General features: G+C 42.2%; 1 protein-coding gene across 1 annotated transcript in view; it reads left to right on the top strand.

The window, feature by feature from the left end:
* The window catches only part of VPS72 (vacuolar protein sorting 72 homolog), a 512,443-nt gene that overhangs the window by 44,196 nt on the left and 445,603 nt on the right, over positions 1–22,644 (top strand). Inside the window, exon 2 of the mRNA XM_044080520.1 lies at positions 19,839–19,991. Within this exon, the coding sequence (XP_043936455.1) occupies positions 19,839–19,991 (153 nt within the window). The remainder of the gene's footprint in view (positions 1–19,838; positions 19,992–22,644) is intronic.

The following is a 22,644-nucleotide window of genomic DNA, read 5'->3' on the forward strand; positions in this document are numbered from 1 at the left end:
ATCGCCACTAATTCCAAGGACAACTACAAAGCATTATATAGCTATGTCAAGAATCTCGGATGGCAACACCCAGGTATGCTCTTGAGTTACAGCACAAAGGCATGAAAATTACAGAACCAACTGATATTGCCAACATCCTGGCAGATAGGTTCAGTGCTAACTTTACCCCGTCTCACCCCCTAAAGGGCCCATATCTATACAGGAAGAATGCAGAGTCCCTGTAATCACAACTACGCAGGTAAAAGCTGCACTCTCTCTAAAGCCAAAAACACAGCATCCATGTGACCGGACAACATCCCAGGCTGCATTTTACACGAACTTCAGAACAAACTGGCTCCCCACTTAAGCACCATGTTCAATAATAGCCTTGCATCAGGCTTTGTGCCCACTGAATGGCGCACACCAACAGTTATCCCACCCCACAAAGGGGGAGCCACCACTGATCCTGGGAACTATCGACCTATTATCCTGACGAGCCTGGTCTGCATGGCCATGGAACGTATCATCATGGAACTCATAAACAAAGACATCGGTAACCTCCAAACTCTGGATCCCACCCAGTTCGGGTTTGTGAAAAGCAGTTCATGCCTCCTGAACCTGATCGACTTCTTTGATGCAGTCACCAAAGCCGTAGATGAGGGTAAGATGGTTCACACAGCCTATCTTGACCTCGCCAAGGCTTTCAACACCATCCCCCATTCTGGAATTATAGCTAAACTTACTAAACTAGGTATAAATCCCTACATCACAATATGGGTTGCCAACTGGCTCACTGACCGAACCCACACTGTAAAAGTTGCAGACTCCAAATTTGACCTCCAAAGCAGTGACAAGTGGAGTACCACAGGGTTCCGTCCTGGGACCTCTCCTGTTTGGTATCTACTTCTCTGAAGTACAGGCTAACACAGAAGGCCTCTGGCTAGCTGAGTTCACAGATGATTGTAAACTAGGAGCCATAGTCAAGTCCTTAAATGATGTGGACATCCTACAGAAGGGCCTCTGTGAGACAGATGCCTGGTGTCAGAGCCATGGCCCCAAGCTCAATGCCAAAAAGTGCAGTGTCCTCCCCTTTTGTAAAAACTCTGTACCCATGAACTACCACATGGGCAGCAATCTACTTAACATAGAATGCGTGATAAGAGACCTTGGGACCCAGGTGGACAGTAGTCTCTCTATTTATAGTCACATCGCCACAGTAGTCAGGAAGTCCTTCTACGTGGCACACCTCATCATAAAAGGGTTCTCATCCCGGAAAAAAGAGGTCATTGTTCCCCTCTACTCGACACTCATTAGACCCATTATAGAGTACAACGTCCCTTTTGGAATGTACCTCACAAGACATCTGCAGCAGCTTGAAAGGTCACAGAAGTAGCTCACAAAGAGGATTACTGGCCTCAAACAAATGCCCTACACTGACCGCCTCAAAAAACTCCAGCTTTACTCCATAGCATATTGCCTACTCTGAGGTGTTCTCTGCCTAACATATAAAGCTGTGTCAAACCCAGAGCTGTTGGACATGCTACACCTAAAGAAATCCCAAACCCTCCGAGCTACATGCTCTAGGGACATAAACCTTGTCACCACAGGACATGCTGGAGGAATAGATTCCTGTCCTAGAGACTTTCCATACTCTGGAACAGGCTACCCATCTATGTCAAGCAAAGTTCCTCATTAGCACTCTTCAAGAAAAATCTTGATGAATGGAAGGGAAATAGGAAAGACACCCCGAGGATCACTTCTGTGTCTCTGCTCAACAGTTGCACAGGAGAATAACTTTCTTGGGTGGCGTAAACCAGGGAACCTTGTTGGCTAGACTTACTTAGGACCTTGGGCCGAAAGCCTAGTACCTACCTATGAACCTATATATATATATATGTGTGTGTATATGTGTATGTATATATATATATATATATATATATATATATATATATATATATATATATGTATGTGTATATATATGTATGTATATATATGTATGTATATGTATATATATGTATGTATGTATATATATATATATATATATATATATGTATGTGTATATATATGTATGTATATGTATATATATGTATGTATGTATATATATATATATATATATATATGTATATATGTATATGTATATATATATATATATATATATATATATATATATAGAGAGAGAGAAAGAGAGTTGTATCTATATATATATATATATATATATATATATATATGTGTGTGTGTGTGTATTTATATATATATATATATATATATATATATATATATATATATATATTTATGTATATATATTTATGTGTGTGTGTGTAAAAAGTGTGTATGTTTATGTGTGTGTGTAATATGTAGTACAAATACACCCACACCAGTTGCCTTACCCCTAGTGCAACATTTACTTATAGAAAAAACAGTGATATGAGTAGCACCTTCTCTACAGTGGGAGGGAGGAGTAATGGGAGAGACTGATCTGTCTGGCATTTGTGGTAGGTATGGCTATCCTTGACTATTCCTTTTGGCAGTATAACTTGGAGTATAACTTGGAATATCTTTGGGTACCTTGACTGTACTTGGGGCTAGTCACTTCTCTCACTCATCAGCAGTGTGACCAGCTTCCTGGCCTGTGGTGAGGGGCTGTGTACAGGCATTTGCTCAAAAAATGGGAGCCAGGTAGTGATGCTTACTGGTAAGTGGTGGATTTGGATATTTGCTGATCTAATATTGAAAAAGCTCTGGGAACAGGATCATACAGGACTGATGCTTCTGGACACAAAATATTCTTGGGCAGCTTACTGCACCCACCTTTTACCCAAGTAATGTACCAATCACCATTTATCTCTGTAGTGCATCGGGCAGCAAGCATGCACTATTTTCTTTTTACTGTTAAAGCGCTGTGATACACTTGATGGTTCTATGCTGTTAATTATATGTTTTACCTCAGAAAAAAATAGTTTTTAGTTGTATTGTATGACTTTGTCACTGTCAGCCAATGTTTGTCTTTAGTGTCTCCTCTTTATTACAATTCCATCTTTATATTATTTCATACAAGTCTTGTGCTTTATTTGGTAATATGGGCTTATTGAATAAATGCCCTTTGCACAGACCTAATCCTTTCTAGTCAGCCACCTCAACTGCTTTATTTGTTTAGATTCTTCTTGTGATACTGGATGCGTTTGCAGAGGCCTCATTTAAAGCTACCAAGAGGTGTTTTGAGAGGGCCTTAAGCTTCTTGGTGATCAGTATTTTTCCTCCCAGAATTCCAAGTCTTTTAAGTGAATAACACACCATGAAGGGGAAAAAAGTCAGAAAAGTGACATTATGGATTTTCTGTTCTGATAACTTTCTGCAACTTTGCTAAAGTTATGGTTAACTAGGCTTGAGTAGATTTTACCATAGAATTTCAACACAGATAATGGTTATGCACCAGTGGCCTCTTGTCCTTGACAGGAGCCTGTGTTTTCTCCTGTTTCTCCTTTTTTGTGATCGTTCATAGGTTCATACTAGGCTATCTGCCCTAGGGCATTTATAAGCCTAGCCAGAATGTGTTTGGCTTTCGCCACCCATTTTAAATTAATTTTGCTATGCCCTTTTTCGAGGTTAGTATACTGTGCCTCTGTCTAACAGTGACACAGAAGTGATACCCGGGGTAAACCTACGATCCCCCATCCACTCATCAAGATTCCTCTTGAAGAGAATCAAATGACTCTCTGATCTTTGACTCCTTATCACTTGGATATGTACAGACTCCTCCACTCAAGAGATTGTGATGGTCTGGCTGCTGCCATTAAATATCTGGAGCTGTCAGTCTTGTAGTGATATCTGACCCCACTTATTTCTAGATGCTGTTGCTCTGGCATAAGTTTCATCATTGCCTGTTCCATAGACGTGCATGTGTCTGACATTGGTGCCAGTCTTACTGATGTCAAATATCATCTTACATTTTTCTACATGGAGTTCGAATGCTGCGTGAACTGCTGCCTTTCTCTATTCACTGCCACTCTTCTACCTTTGATAGTCTTGCCCAACTGCCACAGGTATTCTTTCATGCAATTCATTTATTTGTTTGCTGGACGTCCTTGTTTCCTTTGCTTTCCTCCTGTCCCAAATCCTCTTTTGCTTTTCTGCACATATTCCCAAAATCACCATCTTTTGTTCTTTGATCTTTTCAACAGTTGGAGCTATTTTGGCTTCTGTTCTAATGCCATCACTTCTTTGCCTGTTCCAGTGTGCATCCTACCACCTGTCTAGGGCACTTCATCTCCAGTAATTCAAGCTTCCTCAACAGATGTGCCTTCACTGCCCAGATTTCTATACCATATTGAAGCACTGGTTTCACCACTTTTTTGTACACCTTACTTTTCAGTTCTTTGGCAGGCTTCTGACACACACACACACACACACACACACACACACACACACACACACACACACACACACACCTGACACTATGTGCCAGCTTGATACATCCCCTCTGATTATTGCTTTGACCTCATCTCATTAGTCAGACTTCTCTTCTCCTCATCCACGCTTCCCAGATAAAAGGGAAATAGTGGAACACGTTATCTTAATTTTCAACTTCTTCTGCATCCCCATCTGCTGTTATGACAGCTGTCTTCTTTGTACTCTTGTTTCATCCCATTTGCTTCAGTTTTCCATTCCGTTCCTCCATTATATGCTGGAGTTCATGTTCAGAGTCTGCCCAATCTGTTTGCTAATGTAATCCATCACCAATGTGAACAGCAATGGACTTGGAGTTCAACCCTGATACACACATGCACCCTTTTCTCCACCTCTTGCTTCTGTGATTCACTCATTATCTGTATATTCCAAATGCCAGGTTCTTTAGGTTTTGAACTACTTGTGTTTAAAATGTCTAAGAAGAAAAGCCTGCAAAAAAGAAATAAGTATGTTAAACACTGTAATTTGGCCATATTTCGGAAATACGAATGAAGAATAGGTAGCAGTCTCACCTTTCCCTCTTCCACATGACCCCAGGATTATGGAAGTAAAGTAATGTCTTTCAGCTTGTCTCTGTTAGGGGCCACCACAGCGCAACTCCGGTCGGCTCATGATTGGCAGTGGATTTTTTATGGTGATGTTAATAAAGAAAGGAGTGTGGTCCACTAAAGTAGTATCCCTCAGGTGAGACTTCAGAAGGCTTTTTGGGTCGTGGAGTTTTTGTCTTGTGTGGCTGCATCTGTAATTGATATCTTCCAAGTCATGGTCCAGCAAACATGAACCCATGGATGCCATGTTGCAAGTCCTCAGGAAGGGGGATTTTGCTTTTCATCTCCCTCCAGGGATTTTTTTGTTAGCCAGCACAGCCCAAAGCTTGGTATGACTATGCCTGCAGTGACTGTAAGGAGGAAACACACACCTCACTTTCCAGCAGTTCATTCCTGAGACAGAAGGACTTGAGTTCTGGAAGTGTCGGGAAAATGAGTGTTTCAGTTCTTCATATTGTATTTGATAGGATTAAATTATTTAACTTGGATGCTGCACTTATACTGTGAGAGCGTCTGGAAACAGGACTGTAGCAAGCGCATTCCATTTTTACTCGCAAGCTCTCAGTGCTACCCCCCCCCCCCCCCCGGACACCTGGTACTTAAAAATTGACACCTCTCAAAGTGCTGCTCCCCACTTCTCCAGCATGTTGACCTTTGCCTCTTGCCTCCACAGTAGTGCAATCTCAGAGTTGGAATTTTTAGTTGGGGGGGGGGGGTGAGGGGTGCTTTGCCCCCCACATGGGTGGGTTTTCTTTGCTTCGGTTTTAGTGTGTTTGTGGGGTTGGGTGAGAGTTTACTTAGAGCTTTGGCCGGCTAACCTCTACCTGAAATCAGCTGGACGTATAAGTGAATTTAAGTACACTTTTATCTGCTCTTTTGCATATAGTACTGTTTAATTTATTTGTGTTTTTCACTGAATATTAACTCTACTGAGGTTGTGGCTGTCTCTCTACAGAGTACTTTTTAGAATTTCTGTATAGCCATTGATAGCAGTGGGGGCTAGTTTCAGCTCATCACTGACATCCTGTCTTGCCTTGTATAAGTGGTACATTTTGAGCTATCTCTGCTTAAAATCAGAGCTTTGGCCGGCTGACCTCTATCTGAAATCAGCTGGACGTATAAGTGAATTTAAGTACACTTCTATCTGCTCTTTTGCATATAGTACTGTATTTAATTTATTTATTTGTGTTTTTCACTGAATATTAACTCAACTGAAGTTGTGGCTGTCTCTCTACAGTTAGTTCCCCACCCACCCTCCCTGTTCTTGATTTGATATTAATGTCGGTGGCTTTGAAATTGCCCACCCCTCTTGTAGATTTGTATTTGGATACTACTTCTGGGCCCATCTGATTTAGATCATATTCTGATTTCAGGCACTCCTACTGTGTACAAAGAGAGCATTTGGCAAGGACAACCCCAGTAGCCTCTTAATCCTGCTCTGTTCCTTCCCTCAAAAAAAAAAAAAAAAAATATATATATATATATATATATATATATATATATATATATATATATATATATATATTCATCTGCTCTTACTGTAACTGTCTTAGTTGCTCTTCTGCGTGCTGTTATCTGTTCATTCGCTCTTACTCTGCACTTATTACTTCTTGTTAGCCTTCTAATTTACTGCCTTCTGCATTTGTTTTTTAGTCATTTGTTAATTTAATTGTATTTATTTGAACTGTATTTGCCGTAGTGTTGCTACACGCTAGGGTGTGCTGGCCTGCACTACAATTTGAATTGTATTTACTGCTGTTTTAGCTGCTTTTCTGTAACAAAAAAAAATCTAAGCTTGTTTTCTGCCTTTCCTGTAGTTAGTCAAGTCCAGATACAGACTTGCTGTATCCAGGACTTGTTGGTAAGCTTCTGAGCCCCCCAAGTCTTTCTTTGTTGGAGGGAAGCCTTCTAGCTTATCCGTGGGAGTGGTAAGCACTAGGTAACTTATCTACCATGGGAAGAGTGGGTTTTGGCCGTGAAATTGTAGTTCATTGGCCGTTTGTGCAGTTTTTCCATCTCTTTCTACTCTCTGGTTAAAAGCCTGTTTTGCGTTTGGTTCCTGCCTTTCCTATAACTAGTGTAATCCAGGTACAGATTTGCTGTATCCGGGACTGTTGGTAAGCTTCTGAGACCCCCAAGCCTTTCTGTGTTGGAGAGAAGCCTTCTAGCTTATCAGTGGGAGTGCTAAGCACTAGGTAACCCATCTACCACAGGAGGAGTGGTTTCTGGCTCAGAAATTATAGTTTATTGGCTGTTTGGGAAGCTTTTCCATCTCTTTCAACCTTCTGATTTAAAAGCCTGTGTTTTCGCTTGTTTCTTGCCTTTCCTGTTACTAGTCTAGTCCAGGTACAGATTTGCTGTGTCCAGGGCTCTCTGTAAGCTTCTGAGCCCCCCAAGCCTTTCCGTGTTGGAGAGATGCTTTCTAGCTTATCAATGGGAGTGGTAAGCATCAGGTAGCCTATCTACCACAAGAGGAGTGGTCCCTGGCCCAGAAATTGTAGCTATTGGCTGTTTGAGCAGTTTTTTTCCATCTCTTTCAACTTTCTGGTTTGAAAGCCGCACTTGTGCCTGTTTCCCGCCTTTCCTATAACAAGCCTAGTCCGGTTACAGAGTTTTGCTGTATCCAGGATTGTTAGTAAACTTCTAAGCCCCAAGCCTTTCCGTGTTAGAGGAAAGCCTTCTAACTTATCAGTGGGAGTGGTAAGCACTTGGTAGCCTATCCTCCATGGGAAGAGTGAGTTTTGGCCCAGAAATTGTAGTTTATTTGGCCGTTTGGGCAGTTTTCCATTTCATCTGGCTTAAAAGCCTACGTTTGTACTTGTTCCCCACCTTTCCTGTAACTAGTCTAGTCCAGGTACACATTTGCTGTATTCCAGGACTCTTTGTAAGCTTCTGATCCTCCCAAGCCTTTCTGTGTTGGAGGAAAGCCTTCTAGCTTATCCGTGGGAGTGGTAAGCATTGGGTAGCCTGTCTACTACAAGAGGAGTGGTTCCTGGCCCAGAAATTGTAGCTATTGGCCGTTTGGGCAGTTTTTTTCCATCTGTTTCAACGTTCTGGTTTAAAAGCTGCACTTGTACTTGTTTCCCACCTTTCCTGTAACTAGCCTAGTCCAGATACAGAGTTGCTGTATCCCGGACTGTTGGTAAGCTTCTGAGCCTTGCAAGCCTTTCTGTGTTGGAGGAAAGCCTCCTAGCTTATCAGTGGGAGTGGTACGCACTAGGTAGCCTGTCTACCACGAGAGGAGAAATTCTTGGCCCAGAAATTGTAGTTTGACCATTTGGACAAGTTTGTCCTTCTCTTTCAACTTTCTGGTTTAAAAGACCACATTTGCGCTTGTTTCCCATCTTTCCTGTAACTAACCTACTGGGTAGCACTAGAAAGCCTTAAACTGATACAAGCCTTCTAGCTTAGGAGAGAGAGAGTGCTTAAGTATCAGTTTTCTGTACTTTCTTGCTGTACTTAACTGTTTTCTGCCTAAACGCAGATTTTCCAGTGTTTATTGTGATTTAAAAGCTTGTTTTTTTCACATATTGTACTTGTTTGCCTGCCTGCACTTTTAAAAAAAGTTGTTGTTTGTTTAAATAATTTGTGTAACTGTTGTAGGCTACACACTAAAGTGTGATAGCTTTTTCTGATTGTTTGTAGATGTTTAAAGCTGTTTTAAGTGTATTTTTATTGTTTTTGCCTTATCTTTTCAAAAAACAAACAAAAAAAAATCCTCGTTTCCTGGCTTTCTAAGCTAGTATAGTCCAGCTTTCAGGCTAGTGCTGAATTCAGGGCTGTGATACTAGTTTCTGAGTTGCCCATACCTTACTTAGATAGAAGGAAGTTTCTGTGCTCACCTGTGAGAGAGGGGAGCTTTGAGCAACCTATCTATCCCTGGAGGAGTGGTTCCAGCCCAGAAGTTAGTAGTCTATTGGCCATTTTGAGCTAATTTCTATATCTTTCATTTCCCTACTATAAAAACCACATTTGCACGATTTTGCGCAGTGCCGGTTAGCTACGGTTTAATTATTCCCAGCTCCACTAAGTCTCCTCTTCAGTTTTTCCCTTGAAACTAGTTAACTCTCAACCTAATCACTCAAAAAGCATCTTACAGCCCAGCACTTGCTCAGACCTAAAAGCAAGCACTAATATACCCTGACACTGATTGCCCAGCAGGGCAAGGCTCTTTATTCACCCCTCACCAACCAAGCGACTAAGCAGCTCACTCTACTATTCAGGCATGACCAAAGGGCAACTTTAGGTGCACTCTCCAGTCCAGCTGGTGAATCTGGGTATCCTGAGGCAATGTTACAACTGCCTCATGTACACAGACAACCCTCTCCTCCTACCACAAAACACTAACATATGCGAGAGATGCAATTATGAAGCCAAACTGGAAGCTAAGCTGTCTCCACCCAAGACTGGAACAGACAGTCAAGAGGAGAAGGTTAACACTTGCACCACAACTCCAGCCGCACACAGACCTACTACAACAGCACTGGCAAAAAAATACACATAAATACACAAAATCATACTCGGAAGCTCTAAATAAAAACCTGCAAAAGCATCAGAGACCTCCAAAGCAGACACCCAAACAACCTGCACTTCCCGTCACAAACCAGACAACACATAAAACACAAAATCAGTTTGCCGCACAATCACAGCCCTTAAGGCGAAATAACATACCTAACACACTGGTAATAGGTGACTCTATAGTCAGGCACACTGACGTCCCACTCACTAGGCTGGACAAGCAGAAGGTTACTGTTAGCTGCCTGTCGGGAGCCAGAGTCTGCCACATAACACAAGCACTCAGGTCACTCCAGAACAAGTACAAATATGACTCTGTCATTGTTCATGTTGGTGTGAATGACCTGAGACGTACCTCCCTGGACTACATGAAAAGAGACATGGAAGAGCTCTCTGATCGTGTAGCCCAGGCGGGTATGACCCTGAGTAGCATCCTGCCTTCACCAAGAATGATACCTCAGTATAAAAAAAAAAATGATCAATTTCAACAATTGGCTAAGCTTCTGGTGTCATTCAAAGGGGATCCAGTGTCTGTCAGTCTGGAACGACATGCTCGACAAGCCACGTTGCTTTGCAAAAGACGGCTTGCACCTGTCACCCCTAAGCTTTCAAATACTGGTCAAGGCTCTCGCTGCCCCCATAGTGCCTTTTTTAGGCATGGCTCAAAAGTCAAACCCACCTCCGTAAACAGCACAATTAACAAAAAAACTGAGGGTTATACTACTCATCACCAGGAGTTTAAAATCTCAAAATGCTTGTGCTCGAAGCACTCCTCAGTATAGAGAATGTCGACATCTGTTCAGTAACTGAAACCTGGTTCAAGGCTCCACTGAGCACCCCAGCACTGCCGGGCTACAACTCATACCACACGTTTTGGCCACAGAACACGGACCGAAACACTAAAGGAGGGGGTGTATCCATATTCATTAAGGATACCTACACCTCCAGGTTAGTGGTGCATGATACCTCTGAGATCATTTATGTGCAACTAACATCGGACAAATCTGCAGTGCAAATTGTGGCCTGCAACAGATCACCCTCCATGACCCAGGACCACCACTCCACCTTTCTGGAGACACTGGAAAACATGAAGGTCCTACCAAACGCACCTTTCTGGAGACACTGGAAAACATGAAGGTCCTACCAAACACCCTGATATTAGGCAATTTCAGTTACCCTACCATTCACTGGGAAAACTACTCGAGTACAAATTCCCAGGCCCAGCACTTCCTGGAATTCATCAACTCAAATGCCCTGGATCAGCTGGTAAACTCCCCTACCAGAGGTGAAAATATATTGGACCTGGTCATCACCAACATGATCGACAGGTGTTCCACACTGGAGGTTAACCCACCACCCCACCCCACCCCCCCCAACTAAGGAAACCACAGTAAAAAAACTTTTCTAAAGCAAACTTCACCTTACTTAAGACAGAGGTGGTAAGTTTCACAGCCCCCACGCTAAAAGATAACGCTGCCCAAGATGCAGAAACCTATACAGATGCACTCTGAGCACCTACAAGGATGCATGGATTGTGCCATCCCTAGCAAAACCAAGACTCACTCCTCTAAGAGAAGGAAACCAGTTTGGTGGACCCCTGCAATAAACAGGCTATACAATGGGAGGAGGAAACTAGTTCAGAAAAAAAGCAAATCTCAAGAAGGAAAGACATCCCTGATCAGTATCAGTAAGAAACTGAGGTCCCTCATGAAATCATCGAAGGCTAACTTCGAAAGAAAAATAGCCAAGGATTCAAAAGATAACCACAAAGCCTTCTTTAGCTATGTTAAGAATTTAAGTGGCAACTCGCAGATATGCACTGAACTAGTGTAAAATAGCACTAAATATACTGAACCTACTGATATTGCCAACATCCTGGCAGATAGATTCAGTGCAAACTTCACCCCCCTCTCACCTCCAAACGGGCCCACAACAGTACCAGAAAAGTGTAGTGTCCCAAAATTCACAGATGCACAGGTGAAAACGGCCCTTTCAAAAGCCAAAAACACAGCATCAATGGGACCAGATGGTGTCCCAGGCTGCGTCTTGCACGAACTACAGAATGAAATGAACCCCCACCTAAACACGCTGTTCAGCCTCAGCCTCTCCACAGGCTACGTGCCCATAGAATGGAGCACAGCAACAGTTATTCCTCTCCACAAAGGAGGGGCCACAACTGACCCTGGTAACTATCGCCCCCATAAGCCTGGTCTGCAAGGCTATGGATGCGCATCATCATGGAACCAATTAACAAAGACATTGGGAACCTCCAAACACTTGACCCAGTTCGGCTTTAAGGGCCGATCATGCCTACTAAACCTGGTTGACTTCTTTGAGACAGTCACCAAGGCCATAGACAAGGGAAAGGTGGTTCAACACAGCCTACCTTGACCTCGCCAAGGCTTTCGACACCATTCCCCACTTGGATATTACAGAACAACTCACCAGCCTGAACATAAACCCCTACGTCACGAGATGGGTTGCCAACTGGCTTACAGACAGAACTCACACAGTAAGAATACCAGGCTCCAGGTCCAACTCTAAACCAGTCACAAGTGGTGTCCAGCAAGGCTCGGTCCTGGGACCCCTACTGTTCGGCATATACTTCTCAGAAGTACAGGCAAACACAGGAGGACTATGGCTAACCACGTTCACCAATGACTGCAAACTGGGAGCCATAATTGACTCTCGGGCTGACATGGAGATCCTCCAAAAGGGCCTTACTGAGATGGACACCTGGTGTTAAAGTCATGGCCTCAAGCTAAATGCCAAAAAATGCATAGTCATCCCGTTTGGGAAAAACAAAACACCCACGAATTACCACATAGGTGGCAGCTCCCTTAATACAGAAGAGGTAATAAGAGATCTGGGGACCCAGGTAGATAGTAATCTCTCCTTTGACCATTATATTGCTAAAGTAGTTAGGAAATCCTTCTATGTGGCTCATCTAATTACTAAAGGGTTCGCATCTAGAAATAGAGGTTATAGTGCCCCACTACTCATCTCTGATTAGACCCATCATAGAGTACAATGCCCCATTTGGGATGTACCTCACAAGACACTTCCAGCAGCTGGAAAGACCACAAAAGTACCTCACCAAGAGGATTACTGGTCTCAACATATGTCCTATGCAGCCCGACTGAAAAAACTCCGGCTGTACTCAGTGGCGTATCGCTTACTCATAGGTGATCTCTGCCTGACTTACAAAGCCATGTCCAGCTCCGAATTGACATGCTCCACCTAAAGAAATCCAAGTTACTGCGAGCCACGTGCTCTAGTGAGCTAAACCTCGCCACAACAATAAATAGAGCATGCTGGAGGGATAGATTCCTGTCACAGGGACTCCCCATGCTTTGGAACAAAATTCCAAATTACATCAGGCAGAGCCCCTCACTAACACTCTTCAAGAGAAACCTTGACGAGTGGATGGGTAACAGAAAATACACCCCTGGGATCACTTCATTGGCTCTGCTTGACAGAGGATCAGGTAATTAATTAATGGGGCGGCGAAAGCTGACAAACTCTGGCTAGGCTTATAAATGCCCTCGGGCAGATAGGCTAGTGCCTACTATGAACCTATGCACCTGTAGTGATCTGTCAGTGTTCTGCATGGTCGGTCTTCTGGAGTTTCACGTTTTTTATCTTTGTGTTTTGAAAGTCGGGTTAGTGAGATTTTGGTCTACCAGAGTAAACCTGCCTAGCTGCACCCTTGTGTGGAAGATGAGATTTTGTATGGTAAGGTCAGTGGGGAAAGCTCAAAAACACAAGCTTCTGTATCATATATAATTAGCAAATTGGTGGTCAGTCTTGCTTATAATGTCGAGGAGGAGGACATGACACCCAGTATAGCAGGATCAAACTGAAGACATCAACGCCTCTGTGGCCTTCCCTTTAAGGTTTTCTAGTTGTTCATACTACAAATAGATGGTTCTTCTATGTCTGTAAAGAAAAAAGTACCTTTACAGTTATAGGTATGAAAGCCTACACTCTATAGCAGTTGCCCACTTGGTTGTAGAAGAGGTAGTGGAGACCTTCGTTCTTAGGTCTGACAGAGTCCATAGGGTATTAAGGAGGATTCACAGTAGAAGAAGCAATAACCCTTGCCATTGCTTCTCAGCAGTGAATGCTTTTCGATGGATGGAGCGGGAAGGAGGGGCAGCAGCTTCATTGTGGCTATGGGCCACCAAACTGCAGCCAGCATCAGCCCTGACTCCCTAAGCTAAAAGTTAACCACCTTCTAAAAGGTGGTAGTCTGGGCAGGCACTTCATACATAGCCTGGGGTGTTGTCCGATATTGAGCATGGGCATCTGCTGTAGACTATTTATACCCAAGCTTTATGATAGACGGACAGTCAAAAAATGTCTTTCTGTCCCACTCATCTCTCCTTAACAAAAAACAGTGGTAAGGAAAAGTGCCATCTGACTTCTCGAAAAAGGACTAAGAGGAGCTACCAAATTTACAAGAACTTTGATATAATCACAAGTTTTTCTTAGTTCCAAGAAAAGTTTCATTTTCAGCAGTCTTTGTATCTGCAATGTCTAGATGTGCTCAGGACAAAAAGTCTTGAGTGGTTATTTCTTAGTTTTAGATTTTTAGAACAGGTTTGATATAATCTCGATCTTCAGGATGAGGATGGACATGGCTGTGCTGAATACGTATTTTAACAAGAGGGAGGAGCATAGGGTGACATGCAAGAGTGGATGAAGATGCACACAGGTAGAATACATCTTATGTAGAAGGGCCAGTCTGAAGGAGATTGGAGACTGTAAAGTGGTGGCAGAGGAAAGTGTAGTTAGGCAGCATAGGATGGTGGTCTGTAGGATGACGTTGGTGATCAAGAAGAGTAGGATGAGTGTGAGGGCAGCGCCAAGGATCAAATGGTGGAAACTGAAAAATGGTAATTGTGAGATGATGCTCAGGGAAGAGTTAAGACAGGCACTGGGTGGCAGTGAAGAGTTACTAAATAGCTGGGTAACTACAGCAGAGCTAGTAAGGGAGCTGGCTAGAGAGGTGCTTGGTGTGAAATCTGGAAAGAGGAAGGAGGACAAGGAGACCTGGTGGTGGAATTAAGAAGTACAGGAGAGTATACAGAGAAAGAGGTTGGCGAAGAAGTGGGATTGCCAGAGAGATGAAGAAAGTAGATGAGAGTATAAGGAGATGAAGTGCATGGCAAAGAGAGAGGTGGCGAAGGCTAAGGATAAGGCGTATGACGAGTTGTATAAAAGGTTGGACACTAAGGAGGGAGAAAAGGACCTGTACCGATTGGCTAGACAGAGGGACCGAGCTAGTAAAGATGTGCAGCAGGTAAGTGTGATAAAGGATAATGAGGGAAATGTACTCACAAGTGAGGAGAGTGTGTTTAGCAGATGGAAAGAGTACTTTGAGGGGCTGATGAAGGAAGAGAATGAGAGGGAGAGAAGGTTGGATGATGTGCGGATAGTGAATCATGAAGTGCAGTGGGTTAGCAAGGAGGAAGTAAGAATAGCTATGAAGAGGATGAAGAACGGAAAGGCTGTTGGTCCAGATGATATACATGTGGAAGCATGGAGGTGTTTAGGTGAAATGGCAGTGGAGTTTTTAACTAGATTGTTTAATGTAATCTTGGAAAGTGAGGGGATGCCTGAGGAATGGAGAAAAAGTGTTTTGGTACAGATTTTTAAGAATAAGGGTGATGTGCAGAGCTGTAGTAACTACAGAGCGATTAAACTGATTAGTCACAGCATGAAGTTATGGGAAAAGAGTAGTGGTAGCTAGGTAAAGAAGGAAGGTGATGATTAGTGATCAGCAGTATGGTTTCATGCCAGGAAAGAGCACTACAGATGCGATGTTTGCTTTGAGTGTGTTGATGGAGAAGTACAGAGAATGTCAGAAGGAGTTGCATTGTGTCTCTGTGGATTTAGAGAAAGCATATGACAGGGTGCCTAGAGAGGAGTTGTGGTATTGTGTGAGGAAGTCAGGACTGTCAGAGAAGTATGTAAGAGTGGTACAGGATATGTATGAGGGTAGTGTGACAGCGGTGAGGTCTGCGGTGAGAGTGATGGATGCGTTTAAGGTGGAGGTGGGATTACATCAAGGTTCAGCTCTGAGCCCTTTCTTATTTGTAATGGTGATGGACAGGTTGACAGATGAGATCAGACAGAAGTCCCCATGGACTATAATGTTTGCAGATGACATTGTGATCTGTAGTGAGAGTAGGGAACAGGTGGAGGAGACCCTGGAGAGGTAGAGATATGCTCTAGAGAGAAGAGGAATGAAGGTCAGCAGGACTAAGACAGAATATGTGTGTGTGAATGAGAGGGAGGATAGAGGAATGGTGAGGATGCAGGGAGTAGAGGTGGCGAAGGTGGATGAGTTTAAAATACTTGGGATCTACAGTTCAGAGTAATAATGAGTGTGGAAGAGAGGTGAAGAAGAGAGTACAGGCAGGATGGAGTGGGTGGAGAAGAGTGTCAGGAGTGATTTGTGACAGACGTTTACCAGTAAGAGTGAAAGGGAAGGGTCTACAAGAGAGACCAGCTATGTTATATGGGTTGGAGACAGTGGCATTGACAAAAAGACAGGAGTCAGAGCTTGACGTGGCAGAGTTGAAGATGTTAAGATTTGCATTGGGTGTGACGAGGATGGACAGGATTAGGAATAAGTATATTAGAGGGTCAGCCCAGGTTGGAAGGTTTGGAGACAAAGCCAGAGAGGCAAGATTACGTTGGTTTGGACATGTGCTGAGGAGGGATGCAGTGTATATTGGGAAAAAGATGCTAAGGATGAAGCTGCCAGGTAACAGGAAAAGAGGAAGGCCTAAGATAAGGTTTATGGATGTGGTGAGAGAGGACATGCAGGTGGTTGGTGTGACAGAGCAAGATGCAGAATACAGGAAGAAATGGAAACAGTTGATCTGTTGTGGCGACCCCTGACGGGAGCAGCCAAAAGAAGAAGGATGCTTACTTGTAAAGATCTGGAGGTGATCAGGATTGCTGTCTTGAAGTCTGTCATTTTCAGTTCAGAACTTCTGTGCCTGTATATCTGTGGCACCCAAGGTGTTCACAGAACATATGGTTGTAGTATCTACCTTTATGAGGCTAAAGGGAGCGGATTTGAGTTCCCTGTTTGTTGCTGATCACTAGAAGCCAGCCACCCAGAGACTGCCTCATTCTGTGCACAAATTCTCTCATTCAGTTGCTGCAGTCCCTGGTAATCACTGTGAATCATTCATAATACCCCCCCCCCACTCCACTGCAGCTCCTGCATCTCATAGGTTTCTCTGAAGACACCAAGAAATTCTGTCCTTTTACATAATTCCCTTCTGGCGTGACCATCAGTTGTGGTTAGACTTTGATCTAGGTTTATGGGGACTGATGGTTTCTTCTGTCCTTGAGCAAGGTTTCCTCTGAGTTCTGTGATCATCGAGTACATTGGTTGCAGAATTCCTGTCCTATGCACTCTAAATGTCAAAGACTTGCAGATAACGCCAACAGTGCTGGATGAATCAAACTCCCTTTTAACAGGTAAAACATTTTAGTGTTTCCCCACACAACGCATGTACAGGTGCCAGTTGCCTTGGGTATGAGGACACTACAGTAGATACAAGAGCAAGAATCTTGAACCAGATGGAACTGAAGTCACATATCAGTATACAGGAAGTTATGTTTATTCTCTTCTGTCTCAAAGAACTACAGAAAGAGTTACATGGCACAATCTTTGTTTATCTGGACAGTGTCACCGTCATATTGTACAAGGTGGGAGGAAGGCCATTTTGCCCCTTAATGCAGGAAGCATTGAGAATCTGGGAATGGGACTTCCCAAATGTGTGTGTCCCTTTCTACATGGGGAAAAGCAGATTATCTTGCAAATTGAGCAGAAGTGTCTTCCTTTTCTGCAAATGGTTTGGCAAAATATTGACAATGAAAATTAATTTTAAAATGTGGAGTTTGCTAGTCTGCAATCTTTTGATATATCTCAAAGCAATGAACTGTCACATGTTCTTATTGGTTCCTCCCACTAATGGCAGAAGCAAAGGTGCATCAGCAAGCCTTGGCCAGATTGACCTCTGTGTGCCTTCTTGCCTCTCCTTTTAGTTTATTTGCAAGACTGTCTAACAAGACGGTGGTGATTGTCAAAACTCCATTAGAACCTGCTAGGATTTTTTTCGTCATCCTTTCCGCAAATGTTTCCTTTCTCATGCCTGGAAAGTTTCACTTGGCTCTTCAGTCAGATTAACATCTTGATCTTTGGAATTTTTAAGTTAATAATATGTCCTTACCTCCACACACAGACCTTTTCTCCGTAAATCATAAGAAAGATGGAAGGTTGTTTGCATTTGCCCCTCTGCAGTGAATGTTGATCTCATCTCTTCACTTGTAGCATTTATCCTGTAGTACTTGTATAGTATTTGTCTGAACTTTATGATCCAGGCCTTGGCTGCTGTCCAGTTTAGTGTAATCTGGCACTTTCATGTTTCTGTGTTAGTCAAGATTCCAGACATTTGGCAGCTGTCAAGGTCTGCAAAGTCATCTTGAGAGGTTCCTTCATTCTGAGACTACCTGTACACTGATATCTCTCCACTTTGTGATGTGTACTTCATGCTGGAAAAGTTGAATGTCCCCCATTCTGAGATGCAGTTTCTGCAAACTCCGTTTCAGTCTTGAAGGAGAATGTTTGTTTTTTTGTTTTGTTTTTTGTTGTTTTGTTTTTTTTTGTTTTGTTTTGTTTTTTTGTGTTTTTTTTTTTGTGTTTTGTGTTTTGTTTGTTGTGGTAGTTATCCATGCCAGCTGGATATTGGCAGTTCGGGTTCTTTCCACATTCCTCCTCTTTGGTGTCCTGTGTTGTGTCCTTGCACACATTATCTTTCATGCCAGAAGTAATTGCAGAATATAATCTAAACCGATGTTAATGTAATGGTCTTTTTTCAACATCCCACTTATCTAGAAAAACACTTTCTGGATGCCATGATTGTTTACGGAAAGCTCAGATACTTTGCAGACCCATCTAAAAGTTTAAGATGTGAAGTATCAGTTGTATATGGCCTCCTGCAGACAAGGCAAGAAGGTTACTGAACAAGGTCTCTCTAAATGACTTTTAAAGTGCAGCTTTTTTGCTTTGTCAAGTGTGATAAGTTGCAGTAGGGATTCCTTTGAGTAGTTTCCACCTTAGCTACTTGCTCATCCAAGACCTTATTCCTATTGCCTTCTTAGTTTTTTGTCTGTCACTTGGGCATCGCTACATCCCTTTTTCAAACCGTTGTAAATTGAACATTGCTACCAAGCACTGTCCTTCCTGTAGGACCGCAGTCATAAAGGGCATGCTCTTATGGGACAGTCTGCTTAAAAAGCATGTGCTAGGGATTATGTTCTCTCTGAATCTGCCTGAAATCTTTAATCTTAATCTCACATGCAGAATGCGTAGATAATTACCATTACACTGGATCTGTGAGTTTTGGCTGTAGGAGGAATCCCTCCCTCCTTCCCCCTGCCTTTTCAGCCCCTCTTGGCCATTTGCTTGGTTCAGAGCTGTACTATTCTGGATGTGTAGTCATCATGGGGGGAAAGTGTTGGAGTTGTCAGCTTGGGAACGTTTTGTTCTGAACAGTCCTGATGCCTGTAGAATTAGTCATGTATATGTTGCAGATTGTGCATCTCAGAAACATGTTTTGCATTGAGTGTTGTCTTTTCCTAAATGGTCTAATGAAGAGATGATTTTTATCTTGGAAATAAAACAGATACAAAACTGTGTAAAAAATAAATGCACACTCTTGGGGTTATGCCCTCTCTACACTCTTGCCTGTAATTATTTGAAAGGCTTCCCTCAGTAGAAAAAGCTGTTGGTCGGACTGACTTCATATGGTAATGCAAGGGGTGGTCTTTGTTATACTCCTTTGCTGGACTTGATAAACTTAAGCAAATCTCATGAACATTCCATGTGCTTGTTTCTGATTCCCTGTTGTCTTCTTGAGGTTATACATCATGTGAGTTGATTAATCTTTGTTCTTGAGCATTTAATTCTACTTTAACATGTACTGTTCATAGAAATTGATGGCTGTTGTTCTTTTGACCAAGGCGTATCTTTTGAGGAAGGTATTAGCAGATCATGTCCTTTAGTAAGGGGTTCTTTAGTTAAAAGGCATCATTTGTAAGTAAAATGTATCCCTCTATGTCTGAATGCATTTTTAGCAAGTGTTAAAAGTTTCAAAAGAGTTTAACTTGGGGTGTCAGAATCTAAATATAGTAGTGATTTGTGGCGACCCCTAACCGGGAAAAGCCGAAAGACACAACAACAAGCTTCTGAAGTATACTGTAAGGTTTATATAGGTTTGATTGACTTTTTTTGTTAATGTCTAGGAATCTGGAGATGATGAGTACAAAGGTGATCATTCAGAAAGTGAAGATGAAGTGGATTCTGATTTTGACATCGATGAGGGTGATGAACCAGACAGTGACCAGGAAGAGGATGAACCTAAAAGAATCCGCAGAGTGGTTACAAAAGCATACAAGGTGAGTTGAAGAGGTGTCACTTGGGCTGTACAAGTTTTCATTTCTGTGTCTAGAGCACAGAATGTAATGTAATAAAATGAAAAGAAATCCCCATGACTGTGTTAGATGGGTCAAGAGGTTTAGGCAGGATAAAAGTAGACTAAGATGCTACAGATGTGTTTCTTCTGATGCTGTGACACAGTATTTGGATGATTCTTTGTGGTATGTGGTGTTAAATGTGAGCATTATTTCATTACCTCTCATGTTTGCTTTTGAAGTTGTTGGTAAGGTTAAACATTAATTTGCAGAGCTTTCACCAAGCCCCAGAACTGAAAGCAGTTCTGTTTTTTCATAGTATTGATTTGTTTTTCATGTCCATTAGTCTGATACTCTGACTTTCTTTTTTATGGCTATACAGAATAAATAGCAGTATTTTTTTTGTGTCTTTTGGCTTTTTTTTTCCCGGTTAGGGGTCGCCACAGCGGAACTCCAGTCCGCTAATGATTGGTAGTGGATTTTTACATACCGGGTTACCAGCCCTGACGCACAACCTTTAACAAAGGCGCGCCCCATTCACATATGCCTCCACACAGAAGACGCTGTAGCTGAGAATCGAATGGGACAATGTCTTGCTATGAGGCGACAACGCTACCGCAGCACCACCACCGCAGTAGAATAAATAGCAGTACTACTGCATCAAAATTCTTTATATCTATCCCATCTTCTGAAATTGTGCTTTATTTCCTGTGACATCATCTTATTAAGGTGGTTACATTTCATCATCTTCTCTGTTGCTTCCTTTAAATATGTGTATTTTTAAGTTGGTATAGTTCAGACATTGGAGTACTTGGAATGTTTGCCAGATGCACCAGCTTGCACCCCTCCTCAATCCTCATATTGTGCTGCAGCTTACTATTTCACCAGATCTTATTGCTGCCATATTGGCGCAATGAAGTCTTGGAGTCCGTTCGAGGTGGGGCTGTGTTATCTACCCTTTCAGCTCAGATAAATCAAATATAGCTCTCTCTTATTATTTTCTGTATTGTAATTACCAGTTTCCATAGTTCTTTGTTTTCAAACCTTAATTTTCCCTTTACCCTTCTTATTCCTGCCTTAAAAAAAAATATTTCTTTAACTTGATAATTTTTGCTAGCAGTTGGCAAATGTTTTTATTAGTGGTTTAGATTATTGTAGGCAGTGAAATGAGGGTCCTTGTTTTGGAAATTGCATTTACTTTTGCCATGGGGAAGGATTTGGATTACACCAAGTGTTTTTTGATTATCTGCAGTGGTATTTGTGTAAGTCAGTGGTTACTACAGTTTGCTGTTGTAAATACAGCTCGTCTGTTCCCAGGAATAAGTGTGGAAGGTAAGGCTTCTTGTGTTCAAAAAATATTCCAAACTTGGATGCAAGTTCCCACCCATTGGATCATATGACTTCTGCATCATGTGCCTTAGAGTTGACTACACAGCATGGTGGACTGGAGGAACAAATTGTATTGGAGGGATTGCTTAAGATTAATATCTCTAAGCAAAAGGACATAAAGGATGAGAGAAGATCCAGCCTCCAGGACTGGAAAAGGAAAAAGAGAAGAGTGGTACAAGGAGCTATGGAGACAACAGTCACTCCTTCTTTCACTTTCATGACAGGCTTGGGGCATGTCTTTGGAAAAACCTACAGAAAAATTGAGCCAAGACACCACTGTGAATAAACTGAATTACATGATGGTGATCCTGTGGCAAATGAAAACAAGTGTTTCTGTAGAGTATATGTAGTGTGATAATGTTATTAGAGACTGTGCTCTGTTTATGTTGCAGAGATTTCTCAGAGCAGAGGTTTGGGTGTATATGAAAGTTAGACGTGACTCTTCATGATGCAATATTACCCTTTAAATTTCCTGGCAGTGGTTTTGTGGGTGGCTAAGATAAACTGCTGTAATTGCACATATTCTTCTGACTTTTGACTTTGAATTATAGTGGAAAGTGTCATTTTAGTGCTATTTCAGAGGTTGTAATGAAGAGAAGAGGTATTCGGGTAAAACATGATGCTGTTTTGTTCTTTGCCAATGTAACAGTGCAGTAGTGCACTACATGATTTCAGGATCCCCACTTAGCACCTTTTGCCTTAATTTTTTTTAATAATATTAATCAATAACATTATTTTAAAAATAACTTGTTCATTTGCTGCAGTGAAATATCTCCCTTAAATAAAATTTGAAATTCATGCTAAAATTTAGTCTGGGTGGTTGGTGTAGGCGTCTAGTAACAAATGATATTTCATTTCTGCACTGTTTAACTTTTAATTCCTTGTCACACCCCCCCCCCCCCCCGGATCTTCTTTCACATGGTCCAAAATGAAAAAAAAAACACTTTTTAAAGCCTCTACATCAATAGTTTTTTTAAAAAGGGTACTACACTCACTATTTTGGTATTTTTATACAGCTCAAGTATCCTTTCTCTTTCTTCTTTTGGTCATTCCAGTTTAAAATGACTTGTATGAAAACATGATTCTGCATCCATTATGAAGTAGAATACCTGGGTATATCCTGTACCTTCTAAAACAACCTGGGCTATTAGCAATGAACTACTCCAAGTTCATCTGTAATGCTTGTGTGCTTGAGTGTGACACCACCATAGGAGCTTATGCACTAGTCTTGCCACTCCTAGTCGTATGT

The sequence above is a fragment of the Protopterus annectens genome, chromosome 8.part0 (genome assembly GCF_019279795.1).
Source record: "Protopterus annectens isolate FY-2018-M chromosome 8.part0, PAN1.0, whole genome shotgun sequence".
In the NCBI taxonomy this organism is placed as follows: Eukaryota; Metazoa; Chordata; order Ceratodontiformes; family Protopteridae; genus Protopterus; species Protopterus annectens.